We start from the raw sequence: 14,452 nt of genomic DNA on the forward strand, positions 1-14,452 counted from the left end.
AGAAAATGTTATGTAGATTTAGTTGCAAAATAATATCAAAGTAGCTTATAAATTAAAAAGTTTATCAAATTATGTTATTTTATAAAAAAATAATATTGGGTGTAGATAATATTGAAAACATTCAGACTTATGAAATTATAATTATTTGTTGTATTTTTAATGATATATTGGAAAAAAAAATGAATAAATTATAAATATAAATACATAAATATGAAAATAAAGCATTATCAAATATTATAAATACATATAAATATATATTTTATGTTATTATATATTTTTTTATTACTTTAAATTTAAATTTCAATATGGTGTAAAAGACATAAAAAAATGAATATATTATGCTACATCTTCTGAATTATTACTATTTAAAATGTAAAATTATCCTTTTTGCAATAATTTTTGCATTTCTATTTAAATATGTATTAAAATAATTTTTATTTTTTACCTTGATTTATATATTTATAATTTTTTTCAACTTTTTTATAATTTTCAATAATATCATCGCATACATTACTTCCTGAGACAACCAATATTGGCAAATTGTATTTCACTGCTAATCTAGTTTCATCTTCAAAATTACTATTATCTGCAAAAAAAATATTTAAAATTTTTTGTCTTTTATTTTATGCTTTTCCAGTGTTTCTTTCAGCTAATCTTTAGATATAAATATTTTAATAAAAAATAATGATATGTGTATACCTCATAATTAATTATATTTTAAAAGCACTTTCTTAAGTCCAAGATAATTTTTTTTCAAAATCATCTTTAATATGTAAACTATAAATATTGTAAGAATATTAATTACTTAATAAAAATATATGAGTATGACAATTAGAAATTTCATCACTAGATTTCTATATAGAATTAATTTTTGGATATTTAACACAATTTTCAGGAGCAACACCAATAACAGTCAAATCTATATTATATATATATATATATAAATATAAATATAAATATAAATATAATATATATATATAATTATAAACATATATATATATACATATATATATATATATATGTATACTTATATTTTTATATATATTTAAATAAATATATACTTCTTCTCAAAGCATATTTTTCAATTCCAGTCTCAATTAAAGAATTTACTATTATAGCATCACTATTAAAACATGCCCTTGCAATACCTGCATAAAAGCTGCCTCTTTTACTTTATTAAGCAGCTATTAAATTTACTATTGGATATCCTTCATTTAATTTAAGTTTATTTAGTACATCTGTAAATGGAAATTCTTTTGCATTGCAATCATTTACTTTTACCTTTTTTATATTTTTTTTTTTTAAAAAAAATAAAATAACTAGTTTGGCTATCTTTCCTCCTGGAAATACAAAATCATATGGCTACCATAATTAAGTTTATTATTTCTCTTTTATTTATGTTGAATAATTTTAATTATCTATTATGTTTTAAGTTATAAAAATTTTTTATTATTGGTTTTCTACTTAGCTTTGTTCGTTTTCATCTGCTTAACTTTTCATTTATGTATTATGATCTTTTTTATTATCTTGATTTTCAGGATTCTCAGGACTTTCAGGATTTTCAGGACTTTCAGGATTTTCGGGATTTTCATTATTTTATGGATTTTCAGGTATTTCAGGATTTCCAGGATCTTTTTTATCTTTTCTCTATATTAATTAAGCAATATTTAATGGATTTTCTTAAGTTTCATTATTATTTTATTATTACTATTATTAATTGTTTTGTTGATTTTATTAATTATTTTAAATGATGTTCTAATTATTTTTGATTTCTTGTGTTTGCTATTTGGGTTAGTTCATTATTCTATTTTTTAATTATTATCCTTTTTAAATATTTATTATCCACAAATTTTAATTTTTTCAATTATTAAAAACAATTGGATATATATGATATTTTTATGATTAATATATTTTATATTAAAATACTTATAAAAATTTAAATTTTAATTAATTTTATTAAATATATGTGATTATTTTTAATTTAGTATAAATACAAAGATTAATCTTTATTTTTTTATGTTTATTAATTATTTAAATAAAAGACAATCTTCAAAAATAATAAAAACTATAAATAATATAAAGCAAGTTTATTTTAAGATAATATAATTTTTTTTTATATAAATTTTCTATTAACAATAATTTAAAATATATACTAAATTAAATTTTAATAAATTTAAAATATGAAAATATAAGTTTTTTTAAAAAAAGTTAAATAATTTATTATCAAAAATTTCAATTTCAATTAGCTTTTAAAATTAAATTATTAAAAAGACATTTAAAATATATAAGCAAAGATTAATAAAAAGATAACTACTTCAATAAGTATACGAAATAATAATTAGGCCAAGTATATGAAAATTAGTAATTGCAAGACAACTAATTTTCTTTAATCCCAATAGAAAAACCATAACACTTCAAAGTATTTCAAAAAAATTTAAAGATAATAAAAATCAATTATTAAATTTTAGATTAATATTGAATGTACTATAAATATTTTATATTAATAAAAATTATAAGATACTATATTTAATATATAAAAAAATAAATTGCAATAGTGTATATTTTTTATATTTACTAAAAATAAGAAATAATTTTAAAATTTCTAATAACAGAATAATTAAACTAATTAAGAAAATTAAGACAATTAATATGAAAGATAATTAATAAATAATATATCTTTATAAAGAAAGATATTAATTTTATAAAAAGTATTTAAATAATTAAAAAATATATATAAATAAAATCAATATAATTAAGTATTATTAACTTATTTTTTAAAAATATTAAAAGTAATATTCTCATTTAAATCATATTAACTAACATTAATCTTTTATCCTTTGTACTAAAACTAAATCTAACTAATTTAATTAGAATTTTTAATCTACATAAGTAATCCTAAAGCCTAAACCTCATCATCTGACATCCATTATTCTTAATTAAAACTAGCCAAAACTTTCATCAAATAATCCCTTTATTTTTTAAATCCTTTCAATTCTAATATATTTTTCTTTAAATCATCTACAGTGCCAATTTTATTTGTAAAACAATCTCCATTATAAGAAAAAAAATCATCTTCATCTTTTTAAATCTATTTCCTATACACAAATTCTTCACAATGAATTTTCCTGAAATTTTCACAAGAAATAGCTATCATAATATTCAAAAAGAAATAATTTCCAACAAAAATAAACCCAATAAAAACTAAAGGCACCCCCCACTAAAAAAATATGTCTTTCTAATTATTTTCCTTTAATAAAACTTTCAAAATCTTCGTACACCAATCATCCAAAGTAAGAATCTATATAAAACTATATACACTCCTATTAAAGTCTTCCCAAATATTTATCCCCTTAAATTCCTACAAAAAAATCAAAGCCCAAATCGCGAAAACAAACACGCAACCAATAATACCTAAAAAAACAGGAATTACAACTGGAAAAACCAAAAAGGCTCCAATTATAATTGCCCTTATTATAGTAAAAACCTTGAATAATTTTAATATTCCTCCTATACTTATACTATTGTAGATTAAGAAGTCAAAAAGATCAAAAAATAAACATATAGGACCACTTATTATATGAAAAAGCATCATGTAAGTATGTTTTTTTTCGAGTTTAAATAAATGAGTGTTATTTTAGTATATAATAAATAAATGGAAAGTATATATAAAACTTATAAAAATGTTTATGCTTTTGGAAAAAGTACTTGTTAGATTTTATAAATTCTCACAATGTAAGGCATCAAAAATTTAAAGGAGAAAAAAAAAAAAAACTAATTTTTGATATAAAGGTCCAAAGCAAATATTTTCCTTTAAAGATTTATATTTTTCAGAATTATATTATACTAATTCTTTATTAGTTTCTTTTTTTTTATTATTTTGATTAAAATATTCTTCTAATTAAACTGTATAAACTAAATTTGTAACTGAATAGTTTTTATTTTATATATTTTAAATATTTTCTTTTTCTTATATTAATAAATCATTCTTTAGTTCTTTATTTTCTTATTTTAATTCCTAGTAATTGGTTTCTCTTAATATCTCCAAAATATAACCAATTAATAAATTCCAGAAAAAATAAGCTTGAATAAATACAAATAAAATTAAAAAACTCGCCTAAAAAATACCTTTTTTTTACAATATTTCCCTTCCAATAGACCCCCAACCATCCAAAGTCATAATTTGTAACATTGTAAAAAAACCAAATCCTAAATTTTTGAAATAATAGGGATTTTCAAATTAAATATCTGAATACATATAAGTTGAAACATATGTAAATATATAAAAAACGCAAAATAGACAAAAAAAAAGTCCATTATTTTTGGAATTATGAAGTTTATTTTTATTATTATTTCTTAACATCTTTTCAATGTAAATATTTTAGATGCTCTTAATACAGCTGATAATATATTCATTTTATTATATATTGTTAATGTTATTATGTCGAGTGTTAAAGAGGTTATACTAGATTGAAAATCGAAAAATAAATAATTTTTTTAACTTATTTAGTTTAATAAGATAAATAAAAATCATATATGAATATTAGATTTATAGATAGTTCAATAAAAACACCGATTATGAAATCAAATATAATATTTTCTTGAGTTATTTTTAAAGTTGTGGATATAAAAAGCCACTATAATATTATTAATAATAAGCATAATGTTTAAATTATCTCTTCTCGACTTTTTTTAAAAATATTTCTTAAGTTTATATTATCATAATTATAATTTTACATTATATTTTTTTATTTTTTATACAAAAAAATATAATAATGATTTTTATCTTTTTATTCTTTTTTTTTTTAAATAAAATAAAATAATATAGTTTATATTAATAATAGACAAATCAAAGAAAAATAAACTAATTTAATTTTAAAATATATTGACAATGAATATTTTCGTAAATATTTTTTTTTTTTTTTTGAAACAAAAATAAATATTTTTAAAATAAAAATATAAACAAAAAAATTGAAAAATAAGTAAATAAGAACTCTATTTTACAATTAAAATAGTATAATATTAACAAAAATAGGACTAATAAAAAGATTTGATTATAAATGAGTAAACTATGTTGTATTTCAAAAAAAAAAAAACAATAAAAACAAACCATTAATAAATCAAAACATAAATATTTTTTAAGAAAACTAAAATAATCTAGAAAATTTTGATAATAACTCACAAAACTAATTTATTTAACATTAAGATATAAGTGATAGTAGTTTTGATATTTAAAGCAATATATTAAAGACAATGTAAAATAATATAAACTGTCCTAAAATATATAAAATTAAAAACTAATTATTTTCTATTTAAACAAAATAAAATATTGAATGTATTGACGTAACTAATAAATAAAAATATTTTCTAGTCTATTTTTATAATAAAAAGTGTGAAAATTATCGTCCTCATTGTGACGAATTCTAAAATTATTATAAATATAATTGCCCAATATGTTTTAGGCACTTTAATTGTAAAAAACAATTATAATTAATTATATAATATATATATATATATATATAAGTTTTGAATATTTTTATTTTTTTAACTATATAGATATTTTAAAATGTAATAATTGCTTTAATTATATTTGCATTTTTTGTTTACATGACATATATAAATGTAGAAATTTATAAAAAAATAAATGTTTATATTTTTTAATAGAAGGAAAAAATAATAAAAATTTCAAATATAGGTGTTCCTTCTGTTAAAAGGAAATACCTTTGTACGTTGATGTTGAAGAAAATGAATAAATATAAATGTAAAATAAATAAATATAAATTTTTAATAACTCTTTTTAAAAAAAGATATACTGATAGTCCTTTTAGGTAGAAATAATAATAAATAATATAAAGTAATAACAATACAAATAATAACAAAATAACAGCAATAAATTAGATACCTTTAATTAGTTTATAATATCATTTTATTTAAAATATTAATAAAAGCTATGAAAATGCTGAAAACTTAGAAGAGTCTTTACCGCCAAAAGTTTAAAGTATTCCTTTTATAAAATATTAAAATAGATTTTAATATTCATCAATAAATTAAATTGATATTTGAACAAAAATTATAAAAATAGAATTTTAAAATTAGTATATTTGTAAATAAAAATATTTTTTTTTAATAAAATATATAAATAGTATATTTTTAATTTTAAAAACATTATTAGTTTTAATTGTATATAAATTTTATATATAAATATATTATTTTTAACGAATAATATTATTAATATTTATATAAATGTATTATTAATAATTATATAAATATCTATCTATATATTATTTTAATAGATATTTTAGTATTATTTGTTTACCTAAATTACTTTTTTTTTTAAAAAATAATAATAATTGTATTATATTTTATTTGTAAATAATATATTTATTTGCTATAAAATAATCTTTCAAAAAAAAAAAAAAACTAAAATATTTAAAAAATTATGTTCAAATATTAAGAAATTATTTTGAAAGCATTAACAAAAAAAAAATAGAAAAAAAAAAATCATTTTAAAATTTTATAAACGAAAAAAAAAAAAATTATAAAAAATATATTTAATGGAATTAGATATATTAAATTAAATTCTAAACGAAACTGTAAGTAAATTATTTAAGCCTTTAACAATTACATAAACATAACCTAAGCAACGTTTTTAGCAAAAAATTAATATAAATTAATAATAATAAGTTCAATAGATAAATTAATAAAACGAAAAATAAAAAATTAATTAAGAAAAAATAAATATGAAATAAATAAAAACGTAATTAAAAACTTAAAACTATCCCAATAATTCATTAAATAATAGTTTAGAAAGTATTTTTTTTTTTAATAATCAAAATTAAAAATTTATTAATAAAAAAAAAAGATTCTTTACTACAAAATAGTATAAATAATAATTCATTAACACTAAATATGTAAATAAGTAATAATAATTCATTTGTATAAAATGATAAGAAAAATATAAAGTAGAATTTATTAAAAGAAAATCAGAATTTACAATATAAAAAATAACTATAATTATTAAATTATTAACCTGAATAAAAATAATAATAATGTTTATAATTATAGTAAAAATAATAAAATATATAATAAAATAAAATAATATAATAATAATAATAATAATAATAATAATAATAATAATATATATAATGTAATTTAACTTCTGATGAATGGGTTAAGATAGAAGCTCCGAAAAGACTTTAATTATCAATATAAAAATTAGGTTTAGAAAAATAAAAAATTAGCACTAAATTTATTTCTTAAATGAATTATGAATAACTTTAAATCGAAAAAAAAAAGTCAAATATGAACTAAAATTATATGATTAAGAATTCGAAAATTTATTCTATATTTAACCTTCTAGAAATCAAAAAGAGCCTATGAGACCTCTTTATGTTTATTATAAAGGAATAAAATAAGCTTTTCAAAAGTTTTAAAATAATTAAAATTCTTTAAATGTTGGTTGTCATAAATTAATAGATAACAAACATAAATAAGAATATTAAGAAAATAGTAATATTAATAAAACATAAAATATTAATAATAAAAAGTAAGTTGATGAAAAAATAGCTCAGTTGAAATTAAAAAGATAAATTTTAAAGGAAAAACTATAAATTTATTAAGATGAATTTTAAAAAATGCATAATAGGAAAATAAGGTACCATAAAGACATAATTCCTGTAGAATAAGAATATTAATAATATAAAGAAATAAGTAAAGAAATTTAAAAATTAGAATAAAATTTACTATAAATTTGAATGAAAAAAACATATATTATTTAAATTTTTATGTAGACATTTATAAATAATTTTTTTTAGATTTGAATTAATATATATTTTTAATTAAATTTTATATATTTTTTTTTGTTTAACCAAAAAAAAAAAAAACTACATAGTTCATAGAATTATTTTTTTAAAAATATAAAAGTAATAATAATCTAATAAAAATTATAATCTATATTTAAAAAAATGTAATATTAAGCTGAACATAACCAAAATGACTTTTATAATAATATAATATTAAATAATTAAATAGATATAGAAATATTATCAAACAACCAAAACTATGATACATTATCTCTAAAATCATTAAAAAAAGAAACAAAATATCATCCGAAAATGACATTAGAATTAGTTAAATAAATGTTTAAATAATACAAATAAAACCAAATAGGAGATGAAAGTGAAATTTTAAGTCAAATTTACTCATATACACGAAAAAAATAATTTTTTTAGAATGGTTTATAATTATTATAACCTTAATAAGAATAATATTTAAAAATATTAATAGTAACATGTAAATGACAAAATAAAAAAAAAATATAAAAAAAAAAATCAAAAAAAAAGGGAATTTGTTTGGTAGTTGCCCTGTAAATCAATTAGATTAATTATTAAAAATAGATACATAACATCATCTAATATGTATAGGTACATAAGAATGCGAAAGATCAATAGCAGCCTCTTTTTTTAACTCTTCAAAAGTAAAATGGGAAACCTCCATATAATAAAAACTAGGAAATAAATACATAAAAGTAGAATCTTCTACAATGAATGCAATAAATATAATTATTTTTTGTCATAAAAACATTTTTTATTTAATACATAGTATAAAAGTACTCAAAAAAGGGACTGGATTTGGAAACATAATTGGAAATAAAGGAGGGATAGGAGTAAGTTTTTATGTAGATAGACAAAGTTATTTATTTGTGAATTGCCATTTATGTAGTGGATAGAGTAATGTGGAAAGAAGAAATAGGGATTTTTTACAAATAGAAAATAAAATGGCGGAAATGAACAGGACGGATGATGGAGATAATAAAGGTTCGAATAAATTCGATTTCTGTTTTTATTTTGGGGACCTTAATTATAGACTGAATATGGAAGTAAAAGAAGAAGAATTTAATAATACGAAAGACTATTTCGAATTATTATAAAAGGATTAACTTTTGTAAGAAATGGATATTATTGGAGTGGGTTTTTCCGAAGGATTTATTTAATTCCCACCTAGTTATAAAATGAAACCTTATCAAAATTAATTTTATTAAGGAAAAAAAAACGGAATCCGGCTTGGACTGATAGAATTTTATATAAAAGTAGGAATTTAAATAGTATTTTTTAAGTTTCTTATGATTGCAATATGGGTATTTTCGGTTCTGATCATAGACCCGTTTATGCATAGTTTTTGACTTCAAATTCTTCTTATTTAAATAATGTTTGATTTTTTTTTTAGATTTTATAAACAAAATTAATTTTGTTTTGTTTTGTTTTTTTAAATGAATATTATGTATTATTTGTATAAATTTTATGTTTCTTTTAAATCTATTTTTTTTTTTAAAAAAAAAAAATTAATATTATAAATTAAATTTAATTCTTTTATATAAACAAATGTTAAAATATATATTTCAAAATAATTAAATTTTTAATTGATTTATAAAAAATAATAATTTATTTTTAATAATTATATATATATATATATAATATTATTTTATTTTGTATTATATAATTAATCTAAAATAATAAAATAAAATTTATAATTTCTTAAAAAAAATCATTCTTTTTAAATTTAAGAAACCTATTCATTTTTTTATAACGTTTATTTTGTCATTAAAATTGCCTCGTTAATTTTTTTATCTAAATCTTCATTATTATCATTAACTTCATTATTATTATTATTATAAAAAGGAATATTTTATTTCATTCCTGATTATATTTACGCATTTCTTTATACTTAATTATACTTAAATTAAGGATATTATTATTACTTATAATATTATTCATATAGTGGTTATTATTATTAATCAACTTAATCTTCAGTATACGGATCTTCATATTGACTATTATTAACATAGTTTAAATTTTATATTTAAGTTTCTGGTGCTTATTATCTCTCAGTTACTATATTTTATTAATTTAAATAATGCACTTTTTTTATAGGTGAAAATGTTTAAACTATATGCCTAGAAGGCACAATAGATTGTTTTTAAATTTAAAAAACTGGTTATTAATAAAATGAAGGCCTTTGTATTTAATTAACAACAGGCAAAGGTTGCAAAACAGGCCTTAAAATTTAATTTTGGATACTTTTAATTTAAATAGGATGACTATTTGAAATTTCAGTTTATTAAGGATAAAAAAGGACTCCATTTTAATAAATTTATTTATTTTCTTATTATTAAATATCTTATTATTATATATACGATTATTATTCTTATTATTGATATGGTTTTTAAAAAACTTGTTAAGGTTAACTTATAACAATAGGTTAAAATTAATCAACATAATTTTAGTTTAAAGGAAAATATTAATACTTTTCAATTTATTATTATTAAGGTTGCTATTATAATTATTATTACTATTATTGCAATTATTGATATTATTACAATTATTACTATTATTACTATTATTATTATTATTACAATTATTACTATTATTACAGTTATTACTATTATTACAGCTATTATTATTATTACAATTATTAAAATTATTATTGTTGTTATATATAACTTTATTGTTATTGTTATAATTATAAATATGGTTAACTTTATCTTTATACTGTTTAATGTTATAATAATTCATTTGGTAATTATTATTAATAAATTTATTTTGATTATTAAAGATAAGGCTATTATTATTACTAAATATAAGGTAATTATTATTATTAAATATAAGATTATTATATCTATTACTAAATAATAGGCTATTATGACTATTACAAAATTTAAGACTCTTATTATTATTATTATTATTATTATTATTATTATTATTAAATTTAAAGACATTACTCCTATTATTGAATATAAGGTTATTATTAATATTATTAAATTTAAGAAAGTTATTATTATTAAATTTATGGCTCTTACTATTATTATTAAATTACTTATACAGGCATTATAGGAAGTGATTACTTTCTTACTAAAGTCTATTTAAGATTATTATTAATATTTTAATTATTTTAACGAATTGTTTATTATAAATTATTTTAAATTTAATAAAAACTTTAGTTTAATTTTATTATTATTATTATTATTATTATTATTATTATTATTATTATTTTTATTATTATTTTTATTATTATTACATATTATTTTCCATAACTAATCTTGATTTATAAATAATACTATTTTATTATAAATCATTATTTTAAATATTTTATAACACTCTACTTTAATTTTATTACCAGGCACCACTTTCAACACTACATTAATTCACAACTGGTAGCTATTAGCTTTATTTTACTCTACTAATATTTTATTATTATAAATTAATCCTACTTTAATTTCCAAATATTATTTATTAATTATTAGCTAATTAAATAAAATCTGGTCTATATTCATCTTCAAATGCCAGCATTTATCTTATAATGGCACACAGATTTTCCGAATATCCTTCTTCTAGTCTATTTAAATGTAATTATAGTTAAAATTCGCTAATTTTTAAATTATCCCAATCATAAATATCTTACAAGTCTTTTAATAAAGCGCACTATAAAATCGTCAATCCTAAGGAAAATACGTCCTATTTATAAGAGTTGCATTATGGATTGCTTATTGCATGCTTTAAAAATACCATTTATTAAGGACTTAGGTATGTATTTTCTATTCTATTCAATGTTTTTAAATAGCCAGTTTTATTTGAATTTATTAATCCATTATCACCTATTTTAGGAACTCCTTTTTAAGTCAAAAGTATACTTCTAGGTCTTAAGTCTCCATGGAAAATTTAATTTTATTATAAATAACTACATGCATTAATTAAAGAAGTTAATAAATACCAAACATCATTTTCTGGAAAATAGTCCTTTTTATAATATATATAATTAGTATTTTTTTTTGTTTACTAAATTTTTTGTCCTATTTTTTATTTCCAATTGTAAATTATGATAATGAAATTCAAAATAAAGATTAGCCTTAAATTATGAAGAAAAAATATCATCAGAACCAATAAATTAATATCCAAGAAATTACAAAAAATATTTATTTTAAAGATTTAATCTAATCTAAGATTCATAATAAAGTTAAGCATATTCAACTTTTTCAAAAGATTATGTTTATTTTTCCATTATGTAATTACTGCTTTTTTCGGTTGTTATATGTTTGCGTTTGTGAATACGGATTTTTCCATATATTTAGTCGTTTATTTCTTCCACGAAATATGTCTATTTATCGAAATCATTTAAACTTTCGTCAATGAAATTTGATGTTTCGATGTTTTAGTGAGTATTTCCCCATTTTTTTTTATTTTATTTATATTAATTTTTTTTTTAATTTAAATTTTTTTATTTTTATTTATTTAAATATATATAATATTTAATTTTATTTATTATTTAATAAAAATTGGATTTATATATATGATTAATTTAAATATAGTAGTTTTATTATTATTAATATTTAAATTATAACATTAAAAGTTATTTTTTTAAAAAAGATTTATATATTTGTTAAAAATTATAATAATAATTATTTATTTCAATAAGTAAATTAAATAAATACAAAAATAATAAATTAAATTAATTTATTTAGAAACATTAACAAATATTAATTTTTCTATCTAAAAAATATATAATATAATTTTTTAAAAATATATACAGACATATATATTTTACATGTAAAAAAATAAAAAATTTGCATATTTTTTTTTATAAAATTCTAAAAAAAAAAAAACAGATTATCGTATTAAAACTAAAAAGTATAGAAACAATATAGTAAATGTCAACATACGTTTCATCTTTAAAATTAAATTCGTAAATAAAAAAAAGGAATATAATTATTATAAAATAAAAATAAATAGAAATACCACTATAGGAAAAGAAGAATCTAAAAAGCTTAATTAAATGACAAATTAATTATTTTCTAATAGTGATTCGTCTGAATTCAGACAACCAGTTGATTGGTAAGGTAATAATTAAAAAATAAATTATAAAAAATTGAAAAATATACAAAAAGGATTATAACTTATTGATTATCCAACAATAATTAAAAATCCAATGGATTTAGGAAAAGTAAGAGATAAATTAAAAGAAAATGAATATGTATATGTTGAAGAATGTTTAGATGACATATAATTAATATGGGATAATTGCAAAAACTATAATGCATAAGGATCTGTAAAAAAATAAAAATATATTATTTATTTATTTTTATTTTTTTAAAAAAAAGTGGATTTTTAAATTAGCGGAAAAATTAGAAAAATATTTCAGAAATATGATTAAAAATTATCTTCCTTCAATTTAATTTTAAGCATAAATAATGAGTATATTTTTTATTTCTTTAAATATCTTTTTTTCAAAAATAATTAATTAATAAACAAAAAGAAAAAGAAAAGCTTGGATAAATGAAAAAATAAGAAATTATATAATAGAATAACGAAAAAAAAGTTATTAATTAATAAAATGTATTATAAGAATAAATGACTTAAATAGAAGAATCATAAATAATTACATAATAAGAAAAGCTTTAAATTTCTCAAAAAATAAAATAATTACCAAATTAATAATTAGGGATTATAGTGAATATTATTTAAAATAATTGCATGTAAGCTTTTAAAGATTCTGATAAAGAATAGTGTTAAATACATGTAAATTTAATTGATTATGAAACTTTTAAAAAAATTAATTAGTAAATAATATTTATCTTATTATATTTTATTATATATTTAAAATATTAAGGTAAATGGATTTATGGAATATACCTAACGAATAAATTAAAAAGAAAGTAAAAACTTTGTGAAAAAAAAAAAAAAAAATTAAAATAATTTTTGAAAATAAAGTGTTATTATTTTATATTTTATGAAAAAAAAAAAAAAAAAACCATAAATTTTGCATTTTAATACAAAAAATATTAAATTTACTATTTTATTTTAAGTATACATTCAAAAAATTATTTTTTAATAAAAAAAAAGTCAATATCCATTTTTTTTTGTAGATTGAGTTTTAATAAATAAGATTTTTTTTAAAAAATATAATAATGATGTCAATAAGTATATTTGAAATATTAAAATATATTAATTTAGTTATTTTATAATTTTTCAATTAAAAATTTGTTAATAATTATAGCTTATAAATATTATTACTTTAAAAATATATACATAAATATAAAAGTATAAATAATTTATACATTGTTCTAATAATAAATATAAAAATTATTACTTAAATTATCAATATAGAAATAAAAAATAAAACTAAAATAAGTATATAAATGGCAACATTTTTCAATTTTAAGAATTTATAATCAAGCAAAACTAATATAAGTTCATCTAGTATAAATATTATTTCTTAAAATAATAACGAGAATGATACATGGTTTCCCAAATTAACTTTTAAGGAAAGAATTTTAGGATATTCGTTTTGTTTTGCACTTGGTATATTAATTAAATATTTAAATAAAATTAAAAAAATATTTAACCAACCATATTAAAGGTTTATTTTTAGAAATAATTTCATTACTTTCTTTAGGAAGATCTAT

At 16.5% G+C, this 14,452-nt stretch overlaps 3 protein-coding genes across 3 annotated transcripts, besides 21 other annotated features; 2 read left to right on the forward strand and 1 right to left on the reverse strand. All coding sequences in view use genetic code 6, as the record gives it.

Moving 5' to 3' along the window:
• Window positions 1-547: 547 nt before the first annotated feature.
• IMG5_104530 (hypothetical protein) lies at window positions 548-1,800 on the reverse strand (the record flags this gene model as incomplete). Its single annotated transcript, XM_004035115.1, has 4 exons — window positions 548-579; window positions 806-919; window positions 1,062-1,281; window positions 1,465-1,800. The coding sequence occupies 4 exons, from the start codon at window positions 1,798-1,800 to the stop codon at window positions 548-550; spliced, it is 702 nt and encodes a 233-aa protein (XP_004035163.1).
• Window positions 921-1,060: a microsatellite.
• Window positions 1,530-1,631: a microsatellite.
• Window positions 1,533-1,631: a microsatellite.
• Window positions 1,801-2,610: 810 nt separating the features above from the next.
• Window positions 2,611-2,648: a microsatellite.
• A 3,091-nt stretch (window positions 2,649-5,739) lies between these two features.
• Window positions 5,740-5,779: a microsatellite.
• Window positions 5,780-6,220: 441 nt separating this feature from the next.
• Window positions 6,221-6,265: a microsatellite.
• Window positions 6,266-7,030: 765 nt separating this feature from the next.
• Window positions 7,031-7,136: a microsatellite.
• Window positions 7,068-7,144: a microsatellite.
• Window positions 7,145-7,373: 229 nt separating this feature from the next.
• Window positions 7,374-7,751, forward strand: IMG5_104540 (hypothetical protein; the record flags this gene model as incomplete). Its single annotated transcript, XM_004035116.1, has 2 exons — window positions 7,374-7,455; window positions 7,549-7,751. 2 exons carry the CDS (start codon window positions 7,374-7,376, stop codon window positions 7,749-7,751), a joined length of 285 nt encoding a protein of 94 aa, XP_004035164.1.
• Window positions 7,485-7,537: a microsatellite.
• Window positions 7,752-8,298: 547 nt separating the features above from the next.
• Window positions 8,299-8,338: a microsatellite.
• Window positions 8,304-8,338: a microsatellite.
• Window positions 8,339-9,629: 1,291 nt separating this feature from the next.
• Window positions 9,630-9,664: a microsatellite.
• Window positions 9,665-10,156: 492 nt separating this feature from the next.
• Window positions 10,157-10,187: a microsatellite.
• A 139-nt stretch (window positions 10,188-10,326) lies between these two features.
• Window positions 10,327-10,479: a microsatellite.
• Window positions 10,328-10,480: a microsatellite.
• Window positions 10,338-10,470: a microsatellite.
• Window positions 10,481-10,574: 94 nt separating the features above from the next.
• Window positions 10,575-10,677: a microsatellite.
• Window positions 10,616-10,836: a microsatellite.
• Window positions 10,720-10,758: a microsatellite.
• A 164-nt stretch (window positions 10,837-11,000) lies between the features above and the next one.
• Window positions 11,001-11,069: a microsatellite.
• A 1,198-nt stretch (window positions 11,070-12,267) lies between these two features.
• Window positions 12,268-12,320: a microsatellite.
• A 274-nt stretch (window positions 12,321-12,594) lies between these two features.
• Window positions 12,595-13,958, forward strand: IMG5_104550 (hypothetical protein; the record flags this gene model as incomplete). The annotated part of the gene is made up of 4 exons (XM_004035117.1): window positions 12,595-12,886; window positions 12,935-13,095; window positions 13,148-13,241; window positions 13,366-13,958. The coding sequence occupies 4 exons, from the start codon at window positions 12,595-12,597 to the stop codon at window positions 13,956-13,958; spliced, it is 1,140 nt and encodes a 379-aa protein (XP_004035165.1).
• Between the last annotated feature and the right edge of the window lie 494 nt (window positions 13,959-14,452).

This window comes from Ichthyophthirius multifiliis (assembly GCF_000220395.1).
Source record: "Ichthyophthirius multifiliis unplaced genomic scaffold scaff_1120509250868, whole genome shotgun sequence".
NCBI classification, from domain to species: domain Eukaryota; phylum Ciliophora; class Oligohymenophorea; order Hymenostomatida; genus Ichthyophthirius; species Ichthyophthirius multifiliis.